At 49.5% G+C, this 19,231-nt stretch overlaps 1 protein-coding gene across 1 annotated transcript in view; it reads right to left on the bottom strand.

Moving 5' to 3' along the window:
* Positions 1 to 6,185: 6,185 nt before the first annotated feature.
* Positions 6,186 to 19,231, bottom strand: part of LOC144499486 (tripartite motif-containing protein 2-like) — a 76,469-nt gene continuing 63,423 nt past the window's right edge. The window contains exon 8 of the mRNA XM_078221477.1: positions 6,186 to 9,908. Coding sequence (XP_078077603.1) covers positions 9,756 to 9,908 — 153 coding nt within the window. The 3' untranslated portion in view covers positions 6,186 to 9,755. The remainder of the gene's footprint in view (positions 9,909 to 19,231) is intronic.

Here is a 19,231-nt window from a genome sequence, read left to right as displayed (position 1 = left end):
TTGATTTTGTGTCTCTGTGCCCTGTTTGAGAGCACATTTCCACTCCATCTGACGAAGGAGCAGTGTTCTGAAAGCTAATGGTATTTGCTACCAAATAAACCTGTTGGACTTTAACCTGGTGTTGTTAAAACTCTTACTGTGACCTCCCCGGTGGTCAGAGAGGAATTGAAAATTTGGGTCAGAGCCGTGCAATTTCCTCCCTTGCCTCCCACAAATTTTCTGATTGGCAATCAGTGACTAGTGGGGTTCCGCAGGGATCTGTGCTAGAACCCCAACTGCTCACATTATATATTAATGATTTGGAAGAGGGAACTGAATGTATTATCTCCAAATTTGCAGATGATACAAAGTTGGGTGGGAGGGTGAGCTGTGAGGAGGATGCAGAGATGCTTCAGCGTGATTTGGACAGGCTGAGTGTGTGGGCATCTGCATGGCAGATGCAGCATAATGTGGATAAATGTGAGGTTATCCACTTTGGTCGCAATAATAGGAAGACAGATTATTACTTGAATGGGTGTAAATTGAGAGAGGTGGATACTCAGCGAGACCTTGGAGTCCTCGTGCATCAGTCGCTGAAAGTAAGCGCACAGGTACAGCAGGGAGTAAAGAAGGCAAATAGTATGTTGGCCTTCATAGCGAGAGGATTTGAGTACAGGGATAGGGATGTTTTGCTGCAATTGTATAGGGTGTTGGTGAGGCCACACCTGGAGTATTGTGTGCAGTTTTGGTGTCCTTATCTGAGGAATGATGTCCTTACTATAGAGGGAGTACAGCGAAGGTTTACCAGGCTGATTCCTGGGATGGCAGGTCTGTCATATAAGGAGAGATTAAGTCAGTTAGGATTATATTCACTGGAGTTTAGAAGAGTGAGGGGGGATCTCATAGAAACTGATAAAATTCTAACAGGATTAGACAGGGTAGATTCAGAAAGAATGGCCGCGATTCTCCCATCGCGACCCGCACCTTTTCTGGCAGGTCACAGTGGGAGAAACGCGTCACCAGCCTTGTTCCGGGATTTACACCAGGAATGGATGTGTATCTCCCAGAGCCGGAGTAGAGTCGCCAGTCAGACCACGTTGGAAACCGGCGGGGAGGCAGGTAAGTCATTTCAATCTCTTTTTAATATGTTTTAAATGTCTTTAACATTTCACTATCGGGAACTTGCCGGGCCCGATTGAATCTCCCACGCCGCCAGGAGTATTTCATTCCCGCGGGGTTCAGACAAGCTCCCCATGTTCTGGGAGCTAATGGGAGACCCCGCCGGAGTGAAGGGGGGGAAATCGGGCCCCCCCCAGGGTGTCGGGTGGTGGAGGGGTGATGCCTCCTGGGCATGGGTGATGCCCCCCTTCGGCAGTGCCCAAGGAGCAAATGCACATGCCCAGGGGGCACCTTGGCACTGTCCACCTGGCATGGGGCAGGGCCAAAGGGGTTAGGCCTACTGTGGGTGGGGCCTAGGGGTAATTGTGGGGGTGGGGTGCCCCGCTGCCACTCTGCACGGGGATTGGTCTGGGATGGAGGGAGGGCAGCGGTTGGGGCAGGCTGGGGGGGGAATTTGCCTCCCGGGGGGCGATATGACCCCAGGGAGGGGTGGGGGGGTCAGCAGGGGAGGTCTGTCAGAGTGAGGGGTGGGGGGATCGCCACTGCTGGGGAGGGTGGGCTGTACATCGGGGCGCTCCAGGATGGGGGGGGGGGGGGCGCTCAGGCCTGACCCGGAAATTGCTGTGGGGGCCGCGATCGGGGCGTGGGGCGTGGGGGCTGGAGGGGGGGGGGGGGGTTGGAGGGACAGCACTGCGGGGGTCCCAGGCTGGCTTGCAAACGAGGAGACTGACAGATCGGGACCACTGCGCATGCGCAGAGTTCCAGAACTGTCAAACAAACAGGCCCCCCCCCCCCCGGGATTTTAATGAGATTCACGACTGGGACCTCTGTAGTGCCCAGAGTGCGGGGATTCCGGTGAGAAGCTGAACTGACAGTCGGGATCTAGAACAGTTTTCCCACCAATTCCGCGCTTTTGGGAGAATCGCCCCCAATAGAACATAGAACATAGAACATAGAACAGTACAGCACAGAACAGGCCCTTCGGCCCACGATGTTGTGCCGACCTTCATCTGAAACCAAGATCAAGCTATCCCACTCCCTACCATCCTGGTGTGCTCCATGTGCCTATCCAATAACCGCTTAAATGTTCCTAAAGTGTCTGACTCCACTATCACTGCAGGCAGTGAATTCCACACCCCAACCACTCTCTGCGTGAAGAACCTACCTCTGATATCCTTCCTATATCTCCCACCATGAACCCTATAGTTATGCCCCCTTGTAATAGCTCCATCCACCCGAGGAAATAGTCTTTGAACGTTCACTCTATCTATCCCCTTCATCATTTTATAAACCTCTATTAAGTCTCCCCTCAATCTCCTCCGCTCCAGAGAGAACAGCCCCAGCTCCCTCAACCTTTCCTCATAAGACCGACACTCCAAACCAGGCAGCATCCTGGTAAATCTCCTCTGCACTCTTTCCAGCGCTTCCACATCCTTCTTATAGTGGGGGAGTCCAGAACTAGGGGTCAGAGTTTGAGGATAAGGGGTAAACCTTTTAGAACTGAGATTAGGAGAAATGTCTTCACCCAGAGGGTGGTGAATGTGTGGAATTCACTCCCACAGAAAATAGTTGAGGCCAAAATGTTGTTGCTGCGTCTACCGCACCGTCTGTTTTTAACCCTTACACGGTGGACAAAGAATTGCGAGGAGACTTCTTATTAGTACAGTAATATTTATTCACACAATTATTAATCACCCACCCAATCAATACTAAATTATCTTACAGAAATACTAAAGTTCAAGTCCAATACAAGACCTTGACTTAACTTTGCGTGACTGGCGAGAACCCAAGCAGATATTGGCCTTTATCTGTGCGCTGGTCTCGGACGTCCTCTGTGTAGTCTGGTCCTTTGGTCTGGTCTGGCACTCTGGCTCTGGTCTTCCTTCCTTCTCGAGTGTGGTGGCTCTCCTTGTGCTGGTTGTCACTGGCGATGGTCACCGGTGTTGTAGCTCATTCGTGGAGTCAGAGAGAGAGAGAGCGAGAGAGAGCGAGCGAGAGAGAGCGAGAGAGAGCGAGCGCGAGAGAGAGAGAGAGAGAGAGCTTCTTCTGTTGTGCAGCACCTTTTATCCCTCCCTGGTTTCGTGTCCTTTTGGGCGGTCTCCTGATTCTTGTCAATCAGTCGATCAGGGCTTGATCACTCTAATCGATAAGAGTCCAATCAGGTGCTGCCACACCGATCTCTGGGTGTGTCCTCAACGGCCATGCCTGTAAGTGCTGGAGGCACATACGTCACAGACCTCCCTCCCAAATAAGGGATTAAGGTGCCCCTGTGTCTGGTAAACAAGTTTGTTTGACCAGAGAGTCTTTGGGATGGCCTATTCAGTCTGTTTCTGTACTAGGCCAATTGTTCCAGCATGCTTTGCAAATCACTATCTTAAGTGGCCAGTTTGGCCTCAACATTGTGTGATTTCAAGAAGAAATTAGATTTCGCTCTTGGAGCTAAAGGGATCGAGGGATATGGGGGGAAGAGGGGATCAGGATATTGAATTCGATGATCAGCCATGATCAAAATGAATGGTGGAGCAGGCTCGAAGGGCCGAATGGCCCCCTCCTGCTTCGAGTTTCTATGATGTTTATATCCTGGGAAAGATAAAGAATGATAAGGAAGAGAGAAATATACAAAAAGCTATTGGAGAGAGGTTGGGAGCTGTGTGGAGTTGTGCCCTCTAAGGTCTCCTGAAGAGAATGGTCTGTGCTGGGATCCAACTGGGAAGGAGTGAAGTGAGCAGGTCCACCTCAGAGTGTCTCCTTGCCCCAGGGATCTCATTAAAAACATAAGCTTCCATCACCAACTGAGAGAGCGCCAGAGAAACCCTGTGAGAAACATCGTCGACAGCAACACCGGGTTATGCCTTGCGGTAATATTACTGAATTTTATTATTGATTATACATCTCTTGGAACTGTTACTTAAAGGGCTATTCACTTGCGAGTCTAACCAAGAATCTATATGACCTATATGACTAATTGTTAACTTTGCAAATTTAATCCTGTGTGTTTAAATTTTCTTTTCTTGTATTAATAAACGTTTTAATTTAATAATCTCCAAAATTGGAATTTGTGACTCGTGACTTCAGTACATGTAAATTCTCAACAAAATACACATCGAGAATTGGAGTTTAATCCGGACAAATGTGAGGTGATGCATTTTGGAGGATGGAATTTAGGTGTGAATTATACTGTAAATAGCAGAACCCTGCGGAACATTAACATACAGAGGGATCTGGACGTGCAGGTCCACAGTTCCCTAAAAGTGGCAACACAGGTGGCCAAGGTGATTAGGAAGGCATACGGCATGCTTGCGTTCGTCAGCCGGGGCACTGAGTACAAGAGTTGGGAAATCATGTTGCAGCTATATAAAACCTTGGTTAGACCGCATTTGGAGCCTTGTGTGAAGTTCTGGTCACCAAACTACCAGAAGGATGTGGAAGCTTTGGAGAGAGTGCAAAGAAGGTTCACCAGGATGTTGCCTGGTCTCGAGGGTGTTGGCTATGAGGAGAGGTTGAATAAACTAGGATTGTTTTCACTGGAAAGACGGAGGCTGAGGGGAGACCTGATAGAGGTTTACAAAATGATGAGAGGCACAGACAGGGTGGATAGTCAGAGGCTTTTCCCCAGGGTGGAAGTGTCAATTACAAGGGGGCACAGGTTCAAGGTGAGAAGGGGAAAGTTTAAGGGAGATGTGTGGGGGAAGTTTCTCATGCAGAGAGTGGTGGGTGCCTGGAACACGCTGCAACATTCAAAACAGATCTTGATAAACACATGAACAGGAGGTGAACAGAGGGATAGAAACCACAGATTGGCACAGGCTTGGAGGGCCGAAGGGCCTGTTCCTGTGCTGTACTGTTCTTTTCTCTTTGAAATGGTTGTGATAGAATCTTAGAAAGATTCTTAGAAACCCTACAGCACAGAGAAAGGCCATTCGGCCCATCGAGTCTGCACCGACCGCAATCCCACCCAGACCCTACCCCCATATCCCTCCATATTTACCCACTAATCCCTCTAACCTATGCATCCCAGGACACTAAGGGGCAATTTTAGCATGGCCAATCAACCTAACCCGCACATCTTTGGACTGTGGGAGGAAACCGGAGCACCCGGAGGAAACCCACGCAGACACGAGGAGAATGTGCAAACTCCACACAGACAGTGACCCAAGCCGGGAATCGAACCCAGGTCCCTGGAGCTGTGAAGCAGCAGTGCTAACCACTGCTACCGTGCCGCCCCGTTGTCCAAGTTTCCCTTTAACAGTCTCCTGCCAATCTCCTAAACTGGCCAATACGTTACCATTCAAATCCACATCCCATAAATAAACAGAAACGTTAAACTAAGGTACACATTGTACCAGAGTGGAGATATTTCACCAAGAATCACACACGCAATAAGGTCACATCATTGTTTTATTATATTCTTTGACTGAAAGACACCCTACTCAGGGTCAAAGGTGAGAGAGAGCCTGGGGTTGAAGGTCAGAGAGCAACCTTGATGCCGACCCACCACAGCAGGAATTTCACAACATCTCACTCAACACCAACCACACCAATGATCACCACATCAACTGGACATCCATCACGGCGAGGATTCACCACAACTCGTGCACTGGTGAGGTTCAGGGTACATCTCTCTCCAGGAGTGAGGGATACAGGGGGTACAGCTGCTTCCCGTGTGGTGGGGCGACGGAGGGGGGGGGGGGGAAGGGGCAGGAAGCTCAATCCAGGGTGGGCTACACCTTGCTGTCTGTGCGAAATGTGAGACATTGCCCTCATTAAAACAAACATCAGATTAAACCCAGCCCTGGGGGAAGACAACCTGAGGTCAAACATTGACCCTTGCCCTTCTCACCTTAGGGTCAACCTACTCGAAAGCCCCTGAAGGAGTTCAGCGCAAGTGTCAATGGGGCAAACCCTCAGAGAAAGCACGGGGGCTGGGACAGGAGGATGCTGATAGGAGCTTCCTGATTAACGAGGGGGTGAAAGGTTATCGGGGGGTGAAAGGTTATCGGGGGTGAAAGGTTATCGGGGGGGTGAAAGGTTATCGGGGGGTGAAAGGTGATCGGGGGGTGAAAGGGTATCGAGGGTGAAAGGTTATAGGGGGTGAAAAGTTATCGGGGGGTGAAAGGTTATAGGGGGTGAAAGGTTATCAGGGGGTGAAAGGTTATCGGGGGGTGAAAGGTTATCAGGGAGTGAAAGGTTATTGGGAATGTAGGGTTGAGGTTACAATCAGCCGTGATCGTAGAGAATTGGGCGAACTGGCTGGAGGGCCCGAGTGGTCCACTCCCTTTAGGTACATTCACATGGTCCAATCAGGATTGAAGCTGGGATAGGGATAAAAAGCGGGACTAGGATCTGCTCTGAACTCCAGATTCAGATTCATGCTGTATGTGTACCCGCAACAGGGAGATTATCCAGCAGGGAAGGGGCATTAAATAGTTAGAGCATTAACCAGCAGGATAACATCATTAACCAGTGGGATAACATCATCAACCAGCTGGATAACACCATTAACCAGCGGGATAACATCATCAACCAGCTGGATAACACCATTAACCAGCGGGATAACATCATTAACCAGTGGGAAAACGTCATTAACCAGCGGGATAATGTCATTAATCCAGTGGGATAATATCACTAACCAGCAGGCTAACATCATTAACCAGTGGGATAATGTCATTAACCAGCAGGATAACATCATTAACCAGTGGGATAACATCATTAACCAGTGGGATAACATCATTAACCAGTGGGAAAACGTCATTAACCAGCGGGATAATGTTATTAACCCAGTGGGATAATATCACTAACCAGTGGGATAATGTCATTAACCAGTGGGATAACATCACTAACCAGCAGGATAACATCATTAACCAGCAGGATAATGTCATTAACCAGTGGGATTACATCATTAACCAGCAGGATAACATCATTAACCAGTGGGATAATGTCATTAACCAGCGGGATAATGTCATTAACCAGCGGGATAACAGCATTAACCAGTGGGATAATGTCATTAACCAACGGGGTAACATCATTAACCAACGGGGTAACATCATTAACCAGTGGGATAACATCATTAACCAGTGGGATAACATCATTAACCAGCAGGATAACATCATTAACAAGTGAGATAACGTCATTAACCAGCAGGATAACACCATTAACTAGCGGGGTAACGTCATTAACCAGTGGGATAACACCATTAACCAGTGGGATAACACCATTAACCAGTGAGATAACACCATTAACCAGTGGGATAATGTCATTAACCAGTGGGATAACACCATTAACCAGTGGGATAATGTCATCAACCAGTGGGATAATGTCATTAACCAGTGGGATAATATCATTAACCAGTGGGATAACACCATTAACCAGTGGGATAACACCATTAACCAGTGGGATAATGTCATTAACCAGCGGGATAACACCATTAACCAGTGCACTTGTCTCTGAATCTACCCTAAGGCTGTATTTCCTGGTATTTACTACAAGCTGTGATTGGGTGGAATTTGCCAGGTCCGAGTGCAGTATCTGCGCATCCCAGAGCGATTCCTGCCTCGGGGACTCTCCCTAACAGCGCTGTGGATGTACCTACACCTGGAGGACTCTCTCCTGCATTGAAGAAGGCAGCTCACCACCACCTTCTGAAGGACAATCAGGGATGGACAGTAGCTGCTGGCCGAGCCAGTGACGCCACATCCCATAAATGAACAATAAAGAATGCTGGAACTTGATTCACACATTGAAAGATATTTCCACGATGAGACTCCCTCGCATTCTACTTCCTGTTTGAGAAGGGCCCAATCCCCAATGAGAATGTTGGAGACCCCCCAGCTATCAGCTATTTGATTGGTCCAGTAACCTCAGGAACCCTCCCGCTGCCCGTAATGGGACAGCGATGGGGGCGGGGCTCGGCGTTTCGAGGTAGAGTCCAGGACGTTTCAGGGCTGAGTTAGGGGTCAAGGGTCAGGGTTCGGAGTTCAGAGGCTGAACTGTTCTACAGAATCGCATGCTTCTGCCTCTCAAAAATAGTTTATCAGCAAAGGGATGCACGCAATGTCCACCTTCTCCACCACAAATCCTCACACAGCAAGATCCCACATTAGACATATGAGAGTCGTTAACATCAATTTGCGCTTCTTTAATATCAATCCGACCTCCCTGACCTCTCAATACATTCCGCAGAATATGGTTAGGTACAGGCCCCAACAGAGCCAGAAACTGGAAAACCCTGGGTCCCACACACACTGACTCTCACTGGGGTACGGGTCCCACACACACTGACTCTCACTGGGGTATGGGTCCCACACACACTGACTCTCACTGGGGTACGGGTCCCACACACACTGACTCTCACTGGGGTACGGGTCCCACACACACTGACTCTCCCTGGGGTACAGGTTCCACACACACTGACTCTCACTGGGGTACGGGTCCCACACACACTGACTCTCACTGGGGTACGGGTTCCACACACACTGACTCTCACTGGGGTACGGGTTCCACACACACTGACTCTCACTGGGGTACGGGTCCCACACACACTGACTCTCACTGGGGTATGGGTTCCACACACACTGACTCTCACTGGGGTACGGGTCCCACACACACTGACTTTCACTGGGGTACGGGTTCCACACACACTGACTCTCACTGGGATACGGGTTCCACAAACACTGACTCTCACTGGAATACGGGTTCCACACACACTGACTCTCACTGGGGTATAGTTCCACACACACTGACTCTCACTGGGGTACGGGTCCCACACAGACTGACATCCACTGGGGTACGGGTCCCACACACACTGACTCTCACTGGGGTACGGGTTTCACACACACTGACTCTCACTGGGGTATGGGTTCCACACACACTGACTCTCACTGGGGTACGGGTTTCACACACACTGACTCTCACTGGGGTATGGGTTCCACACACACTGACTCTCACTGGGGTACAGTTCCACACACACTGACTGTCACTGGGGTATGGGTTCCACACACACTGACTTTCACTGGGGTACGGGTTCCACACACACTGACTCTCACTGGGGTATGGGTTCCACACACACTGACTCTCACTGGGGTACGGGTTCCACACACACTGACTCTCACTGGGGTACAGTTCCACACACACTGACTCTCACTGGGGTACGGGTCCCACACACACTGACTCTCACTGGGGTACGGGTTCCACACACACTGACTCTCACTGGGGTACGGGTTCCACACACACTGACTCTCAGTTACACTGGTCCCAGTTCAGTCACCGTGGAGACGGGGCTAAGGGTTTGATGGTCAGTATTGTGTGTAATGTTTTAATTGGTCTATTTCCCATTTGAAATCTGGAACATTTTGACCAATCCTGACGATTGTGGGGCTGGATTAATCCTCTTCGGCCCCTTTGTCCAGTGTTGGTGGTGAGTGACCCATCTCTCTGGAAAATGGGAGCGCTGGACACTGCAAGGTGACCTCTGACACTCCATGGTGAACTTTGACACTCCATGGTGGCCTCTGACCTTGGGCCTTGGTTGGACGTTGCTTCTCTCTTGTACTTACAACACTAACACAAACCCAAAAGCACTGCTTATCCGTGACTGGACTGAATTGCACAGAAAGTAAACAGCTTCCATTGACCCTCACACAGAGTTCCGGAACATTCCTTCACTGCAGGTAACGGTAAATCTTGAAGCAGTGATTGCCCGAATCTGCGACAGCCACATGTCCGTCTGAGGTCAGTGCCAACCCCTGGGGTCCATACAGAGGGTCAGCAGACGTGTTAATGTAGGATAGGAATGATCCAGCACTGTCAAACACCTGGACAGAGAGAGACAGAGAGAGGGTCACACAGGGAGACAGAGAGAAGGTCACAGAGAGAGACAGAGAGAGGGTCACACAGAGAGACAGAGAGAGGGTCACAGAGAGAGACAGAGAGAGGGCCACAGAGAGAGACAGCGAGAGGGTCACAGAGAGAGACAGAGAGAGGGCCACAGAGAGAGACAGCGAGAGGGTCACAGAGAGAGACAGCGAGAGGGTCACAGAGAGAGACAGAGAGAGGGCCACAGAGAGAGACAGCGAGAGGGTCACAGAGAGAGAGACAGAGAGAGGGTAACAGAGAGAGACAGAGAGAGGGTCACAGAGAGAGACAGAGAGAGGGTCACAGAGAGAGAGAGAGGGGGTCACAGAGAGAGACAGAGAGGGGGTCACAGAGGGAGAGACAGAGAGAGGGTCACAGAGAGAGACAGAGAGAGGGTCACAGAGAGAGAGACAGAGAGAGGGTCACAGAGAGAGACAGAGAGAGACAGAGAGAGGGTCACAGAGAGAGACAGAGAGAGGGTCACAGAGAGAGAGACAGAGAGAGGGTCACAGAGAGAGACAGAGAGAGGGTCACAGAGAGAGAGACAGAGAGAGGGTCACAGAGAGAGACAGAGAGAGGGTCACAGAGAGAGACAGAGAGAGGGTCACAGAGAGAGAGACAGAGAGAGAGTCACAGAGAGAGACAGAGAGAGGGTCACAGAGAGAGAGACAGAGAGAGGGTCACAGAGAGAGACAGAGAGGGGGTCACAGAAGAGACAGAGAGAGACAGAGAGAGGGTCACAGCGAGAGACAGAGAGTGGGTCACAGAGAGAGACAGAGAGAGGGTCACAGAGAGAGACAGAAAGGGGGTCACAGAGAGAGACAGAGAGAGACAGAGAGGGGGTCAGAGAGAGAGACAGAGAGAGAGAGACAGAGAGAGAGAGACAGAGAGAGAGAGACAGAGAGGGGGTCACAGAGAGAGACAGAGAGAGACAGAGAGAGGGTCACAGAGAGAGGGTCACAGAGAGAGAGAGAGAGACAGAGGGAGAGAGACAGAGAGAGGTTTACAAAGAGAGACAGAGAGAGAGACAGAGAGTGGTTCACAGGGAGAGAGAGTGAGAGACAGAGAGACAGAGAGGGTCAGAGAGAGAGAGGGAGACAGAGGGAGAGAGTCAGAGAGAGGTTCACAGAGAGAGACAGAGAGAGAGACAGAGAGAGAGAGACAGAGAGAGAGAGACAGAGAGGAGGTCACAGAGAGAGACAGAGAGAGACAGAGAGAGGGTCACAGAGAGAGGGTCACAGAGAGAGAGAGAGAGACAGAGGGAGAGAGACAGAGAGAGGTTTACAAAGAGAGACAGAGAGAGAGACAGAGAGTGGTTCACAGGGAGAGAGAGTGAGAGACAGAGAGACAGAGAGGGTCAGAGAGAGAGAGGGAGACAGAGGGAGAGAGTCAGAGAGAGGTTCACAGAGAGAGACAGACAGAGAGACAGGGAGAGAGACAGGGAGAGAGACAGGGAGAGAGACAGGGAGAGAGACAGGGAGAGAGAGACAGACAGAGAGAGAGAGAGACAGAGAGAAAGAGAGAGAGACAGAGAGAGAAAGACAGAGAGAGAGAGGCAGGGAGAGAGACAGGGAGAGAGACAGGGAGAGAGACAGGGAGAGAGACAGGGAGAGAGAGACAGTGAGAGAGAGAGAGAGACAGAGAGAGAGACACAGAGAGAGTGATAGTCATAAGTCATAGAGGTTTACAGCATGGAAACAGGCCCTTCGGCCCAACTTGTCCATGCCGCCCCCTTTATATTTTTAATCACTAAGCTAATCCCAATTGCCCACATTTGTCTCATATCCCTCTATACCCATCGTACCCATGTAACTATCTAAATGCTTTTTAAAAGATAAAATTGTACCCGCCTCTACTACTACCTCTGGCAGCTTGTTCCAGACACTCGCCACCCTCTGTGTGAAAAAATTGCCCGTCTGGACACTCTTGTATCTCTCCCCTCTCACCATAAACCTGTGCCCTCTAGTTTTAGACTCCCCTACCTTTGGAAAAAGATTTGGATTTACGACCATTTAGAAAGATGCGGATTAATCCGGGATAGTCAGCACGGATTCGTGAAGGGCAAGTCGTACCTCACAAATGTGATTGAATTTTTTGAGGAGGTAACTAAGTGTGTTGATGAAGGTAGGGCAGTTGATGTCATATACATGGATTTTAGTAAGGCATTTGATAAGGTCCCCTATGGTCAGCTTATGATGAAAGTAAGGAGGTGTGGGATAGAGGGAAAGTTGGCCGATTGGATAGGTAACTGGCTATCTGATCGAAGACAGAGGGTGGTGGTGGATGGAAAATTTTCGGATTGGAGGCAGGTTGCTAGCGGAGTGCCACAGGGATCAGTGCTTGATCCTCTGCTCTTTGTGATTTTTATTAAGGACTTAGAGGAGGGGGCTGAAGGGTGGATCAGTAAATTTGCTGATGACACCAAGATTGGTGGAGTAGTGGATGAGGTGGAGGGCTGTTATAGGCTGCAAAGAGACATAGATAGGATGCAAAGCTGGGTTGAAAAATGGCAAATGGAGTTTAACCCTGATAAAAGTGAGATGATTCATTTTGGTAGGACTAATTTAAATGTGGATTACAGAGTCAAAGGTAGGGTTCTGAAGACTGTGGAGGAACAAAGAGATCTTGGGGTCCATATCCACAGATCTCTAAAGGTTGCCACTCAAGTGGATAGAACTGTGAAGAAGGCCTATAGTGTGTTAGCTTTTATTAACAGGGGGTTGGAGTTTAAGAGCCGTGGGGTTATGCTGCAACTGTACAGGACCTTGGTGAGACCACATTTGGAATATTGTGTGCAGTTCTGGTCACCTCACTATAAGAAGGATGTGGAAGCGCTGGAAAGAGTGCAGAGGAGATTTCCCAGGATGCTGCCTGGTTTGGAGGGTAGGTCTTATGAGGAAAGGTTGAGGGAGCTAGGGCTGTACTCTCTGGAGCGGAGGAGGCTGAGGGGCAACTTAATAGAGGTTTATAAAATGATGAAGGGGATAGATAGAGTGAACGTTCAAAGACTATTTCCTCGGGTGGATGGAGCTATTACAAGGGGGCATAACTGTAGGGTTCATGGTGGGAGATATAGGAAGGATATCAGAGGTAGGTTCTTTACACAGAGAGTGGTTGGGGTGTGGAATGGACTGCCTGCAGTGATAGTGGAGTCAGACACTTTAGGAACATTTAAGCGGTTATTGGATAGGCACATGGAGCACACCAGGATGATTGGGAGTGGGATAGCTTAATCTTGGTTTCAGATAAAGCTCGGCACAACATCGTGGGCCGAAGGGTCTGTTCTGTGCTGTACTGTTCTATGTTTCTATGTTCTATTTTATAGACCTCTATAAGGTCACCCCTCAGCCTCCTACGCTCCAGAGAAAAAAGTCCCAGTCTATCCAGCTTCTCCTTCTAACTCAATCCATCAAGTCCCGGTAGCATCCCAGTAAATCTTTTCTGCACTCTTTCTAGTTTAATAATATATTTTCTATAATAGGGTGACCAGAACTGCACACAGTATTCCAAGTGTGGCCTTACCAATGTCTTGTACAACTTCAACAAGACGTCCCAACTCCTGTATTCAATGTTCTGACCGATGAAACCAAGCATGCCGAATGCCTTCTTCACCACTCTGTCCATCTGTGACTCCACTTTCAAGGAGCTATGAACATGTACCCCTCTATCTCTGTTCTATAACTCTCCCCAACACCCTACCATTAACTGAGTAAGTCCTGCCCTGGTTCAATCTACCAAAATGCATCACCTCGCATTTGTCTAAATTAAACTCCATCTGCCATTCATCAGCCCACTGGCCCAATTGATCAAGATCCTTTTGCAGTCGGAGATAACTTTCTTCACTGTCCACTATGCCACCAATCTTGGTGTCAGCTGCAAACTACTAACCATGCCTCCTATATTCTCATCCAAATCATTAATATAAATGACAAACAACAGTGGACCCAGCACTGATCCCTGAGGCACACCGCTGGTCACAGGCCTCCAGTTTGAAAAACAACTCTACAACCACCCTCTGGCTTCTGTCAAGAAGCCAATTTTGTATCCATTTAGATACCTCATACCGGATCCCATGAAATTTAACTGAAATTAATTTAATTTAAAATAAACGGTTGACGAACGAAGGGCCGTGGATGTCTTCTCTATGGATTTCAGTCTGGCATTTGACAAAGTCCTTCATGGCAGATTGGTTAAGAAGGTTAAGGCTCATGGGATACAAGGAGAGGTAGCCAGATGGGTAGAAAACTGGCTTGGCCGCAGGAGACAGAGGGTAACAGTCGAAGGGTCTTTTTCCGGCTGGAGGTCTGTGACCAGTGGTGTTCCGCAGGGGACCTCTGCGATTTGTGATATGTATAAATGATTTGGAAGAAGGTGTAACTGGTGTTATCAGCAAGTTTGCAGATGATGCGAAGATGGCTGGAATTGCGGATAGTGATGAACATTGTCGGACAATACAGCAGGATATAGATAGGCTGGAAAATTGGGTGGAGAAATGGCAGATGGAATTTAATCCAGATAAATGCGAAGTGATGCATTTTGGAAGAACTAATGTAGGGGGGAGTTATACAATAAATGGCAGAGCCATCAAGAGTATAGAAACACAGAGGGACCTAGGTGTGCAAGTCCACAAATCCTTGAAGGTGGTAGCACAGGTGGAGAAGGTGGTGAAGAAGGCGTATTTGTTTCAAAATTCTTTGGATTCTGGTAAGTTCCCGGTGGATTAGAACAAAGAACAAAGAACAAAGAACAATACAGCACAGGAACAGGCCCTTCGGCCCTCCAAGCCCGCGCCGCTCCCTGGTCCAAACTAGACCATTCTTTTGTATCCCTCCATTCCCACTCCGTTCATATGGCTGTCTAGATAAGTCTTAAACATTCCCAGTGTGTCCGCCTCCACCACCTTGCCTGGCAGCGCATTCCAGGCCCCCACCACCCTCTGTTTAAAATATGTCCTTCTGATATCCGTGTTAAACCTCCCCCCCTTCACCTTGAACCTATGACCCCTCGTGAACGTCACCACCGACCTGGGGAAAAGCTTCCCACCGTTCACCCTATCTATGCCTTTCATAATTTTATACACCTCTATTAGGTCACCCCTCATCCTCCGTCTTTCCAGGGAGAACAACCCCAGTTTACCCAATCTCTCCTCATAACTAAGCCCCTCCATACCAGGCAACATCCTGGTAAACCTCCTCTGTACTCTCTCCAAAGCCTCCACGTCCTTCTGGTAATGTGGCGACCAGAACTGGACGCAGTATTCCAAATGCGGCCGAACCAATGTTCTATACATCTGCAACATCAGACCCCAACTTTTATACTCTATGCCCCGTCCTATAAAGGCAAGCATGCCAAATGCCTTCTTCACCACCTTCTCCACCTGTGACGTCACTTTCAAGGATCTTGGTGGACTTGCATACCCAGGTCCCTCTGCGTATCTACACCCTTTATGGTTCTGCCATTTATCGTATAGCTCCTCCCTACATTATTTCTACCAAAATGCATCACTTCGCATTTATCACGATTGAACTCCATCTGCCATTTCTTTGCCCAAATTTCCAGCCTATCTATATCCTTCTGTAGCTTCTGACAATGAACCATAGAACCATAGAAAATTACAGCTCAGAAACAGGCCTTTTGGCCCTTCTTGTCTGTGCCGAACCATTTTATGCCTAGTCCCACTGACCTGCTCCTCACTATCTGCAAGTCCTGCCAATTCTGTGTCGTCCGCAAACTTACTGATCACCCCAGTTACACCTTCTTCCAGATCATTTATATAAATCACAAACAGCAGAGGTCCCAATACAGAGCCCTGCGGAACACCACTAGTCACAGGCCTCCAGCCGGAAAAAGACCCTTCCACTACCACCCTCTGTCTTCTGTGACCAAGCCAATTCTCCACCCATCTAGCCACCTCCCCCTTTATCCCATGAGATCCAAACTTTTTCACCAGCCTACCATGAGGGACTTTGTCAAATGCTTTACTAAAGTCCATATAGACGACATCCACGCCCCTTCCCTCGTCAACCATTTTGGTCGCTTCTTCAAAAAACTCCACCAGGTTAGTGAGGCATGACCTCCCTCTCACAAAACCATGCTGACTATCGTTAATGAGTTTATTCCTTTCTAAATGCGCATACATCCTATCTCTAAGAATCTACTCCAACAACTTCCCCACCACGGACGTCAAGCTCACCGGCCTATAATTACTCGGGTTATCCTTCCTACCCTTCTTAAATAATGGGACCACATTAGCTATCCTCCAATCCTCTGGGACCTCACCTGTGTCCAGTGACGAGACAAAGATTTGCGTCAGAGGCCCAGCAATTTCATCTCTCGTCTCCCTGAGCAGCCTTGGATAGATTCCATCAGGCCCTGGGGATTTGTCAGTCTTTATATTCCCTAAAAAACCTAACACTTCCTCCTTTGTAATGGAGATTTTCTCCAACGGTTCAACACTCCCCTCCGAGACACTCCCAGTCAACACATCCCTCTCCTTTGTGAATACCGACGCAAAGTATTCATTTAGGATCTCCCCTACTTCTTTGGGCTCCAAGCATAATTCCCCACTTTTGTCCCTGAAAGGTCCGATTTTTTCCCTGACAACCCTTTTGTTCCTAACGTATGAATAAAATGCCTTGGGATTCTCCTTAATCCTGTCTGCCAAGAACATTTCGTGACCCCTTTTTGCTCTTCTAATTCCCCGTTTGAGTTCTTTCCTACTTTCTTTGTATTCCTCCAGAGCTCCCTCCGTTTTTAGCTGCCTGGACCTAACATACGCCTCTCTTTTCTTTTTGACCAGTCCCTCAATTTCCCTGGTTATCCACGGTTCTCGAATCCTACCCTTCCTATCCTTCTTTTTTACAGGCACATGCCTATCCTGCAGCCCTAACAACTGTTCCTTAAAAGACTCCCACATGCCAGATGTGGATTTACCCTCAAACAGCCTCTCCCAATCAACAGCTGCCAATTTCTGCCTAATCCCACTAAAGTTAGCCTTCCCCCAATCCAACACCTTACCCTTGGGACACCACTCATCCTTTTCCATCACTATCCTAAAGCTAACAGAATTGTGGTCACTATTTGCCACATGTTCCCCTACCGAAAATTTGAAGACCTGACCGGGCTCATTCCCCAGTAGTAGGTCCAGTATAGCCCCCTCTCTAGTCGGGCTATCTACATATTGTTCCAAAGAACCCTCCTGTACACATTTTACAAATGCCTCCCCATTCAGACTCCCAGCCCTACACGGTTTCCAGTCTATACCAGGGAAATTGAAGTCTCCCATTACAACAACCCTATTTTTCCTGCACCGATCCATTATCTCCTGACATATCCGTTCTTCCACTTCCCTTGGGCTGTTGGGGGGCCTGTAGTACACCCCCAACATAGTGACTGCGCCCTTCCTGTTTCTAAGCTCCACCCAGAGTGACTCGTTACACAACCCCTCTGAATTGTCCTCCCTCTGCACCGCTGTAATATGCTCTCCAACTAATACTGCTACTCCCCCACCTCTTTTGGCCCCTCCTCTGTCTCGCCTAAAACACTTGTACCCCGGAATATTCAGCTGCCAGTCCTGTCCCTCTTTCAACCAAGTCTCCGTCACCGCAACCACATCCAAATTCCTCGTGAGCATTATGGCCCTAGGTTCGTCTGTCTTACCTGCTACGCTCCTTGCATTGAAGTAGATGCACTCCAGACCTCCAGGCCCAGTGAGGTCATCCTCCCCCAGAGTGCTCTTCTTCTTTGCCAGCCTTGTCCCAGCCCCCAGCTCGTCCCCAGCCTCTACACTTGTAGACCTGGAGTGAGACACTCCTGGTGGGGGTGGTGGGGGGGAGAGACGGGAGGGGAGAGGTGGTGAGAAGGGGAGATGGGGGGTGGTGAGGGGAGGGAGAGGCTCGCGGACCCGGACCCGGCAAGCATATGGTATGCTTGCCTTTATAGGACGGGGTATAGAGTATAAAAGCTGGAGTCTGATGATGCAGCTGTATAGAACGCTGGTTAGGCCACATTTGGAGTACTGCGTCCAGTTCTGGTCGCCGCACTACCAGAAGGACGTGGAGGCGTTAGAGAGAGTGCAGAGAAGGTTTACCAGGATGTTGCCTGGTATGGAGGGTCTTAGCTATGAGAAGAGATTGGGTAAACTGGGCTTGTTCTCCCTGGAAAGACGGAGAATGAGGGGAGACCTAATAGAGGTGTACAAAATTATGAAGGGTATCGATAGGGTGAAGCTTTTTCCCAGGTCGGAGGTGACGATAACGAGGGGTCACGGGCTCAAGGTGAGAGGGGCGAGGTATAACTCAGATATCAGAGGGATGTTTTTTACACAGAGAGTGGTGGGGGCCTGGAATGCACTGCCAAGTAGGGTGGTGGAGGCAGGCACGCTGACATCGTTTAAGACTTTCCTGGATAGTCACATGAGCAGCCTGGGAATGGACGGATACAAACGATTGGTCTAGTTGGACCAAGGAGCGGCACAGGCTTGGAGGGCCGAAGGGCCTGTTTCCTGTGCTGTACTGTTCTTTGTTCTTTGTTTATGCAACAACCTACCATGCGGTACCTTGTCAAAGGTCTTGCTAAAGCCCATGTAGACAACATCAACTGCACTGCCCTCATCTACCTTCTTGGTTACCCCTTCAAAAAACTCAGAGGGTCAGAGAGAGGGTGAGACAGGCCGAGGGAGGATCAGAGACTAAGGAGGTGATTCTCACAGCATCACAGTGCGCTGGGAGACATCGGGGGAATTGGTGTAGCGGGCTCCCCACTGAGCGCCACCTTCTCCACGCACCTACAGTCACCGGATTTCCGACGCTATCAGCTCTGCGCCAGAGATCAGCAGAGAAATGATTATAATGCTCATTTCCATCTGATCAGCGAGCCAGGATGGAAAACTCCGGGTCCGCGAGCCTCTCCCACCCCTCACCACCCCCGCATCCCCCCTTCTCACCACCCCTCTCCTCCCGTCTCTCCCCCCCCACCACCCCCACCAGGAGTGTCTCACTCCAACGGGGTTTACTCGGCGCCCCCAGCACCCGATCCCACCGGAGTGAATGTGGGGCAGTCGAGACTCCCCAGGGGGTCGGGCGCTGGGAGGCCCTGGCACTGCCCACCAGGCACGGGCAGTGACAAGGGGGTGGTGCCTAATAGAACATAGAACATAGAAAGCCACAGCACAAACAGGCCCTTCGGCCCACAAGTTGCGCCGATCACATCCCCACCTCTAGGCCTATCTATAGCCCTCAATCCCATTAAATCCCATGTACTCATCCAGAAGTCTCTTAAAAGA

Source organism: Mustelus asterias, chromosome 10 (assembly GCF_964213995.1).
Source record: "Mustelus asterias chromosome 10, sMusAst1.hap1.1, whole genome shotgun sequence".
Classification (NCBI taxonomy): Eukaryota; Metazoa; Chordata; class Chondrichthyes; order Carcharhiniformes; family Triakidae; genus Mustelus; species Mustelus asterias.
The sequence above is the reverse complement of the archived record's forward strand: the minus strand, read 5'-3'. Positions and strand labels throughout refer to the sequence as shown.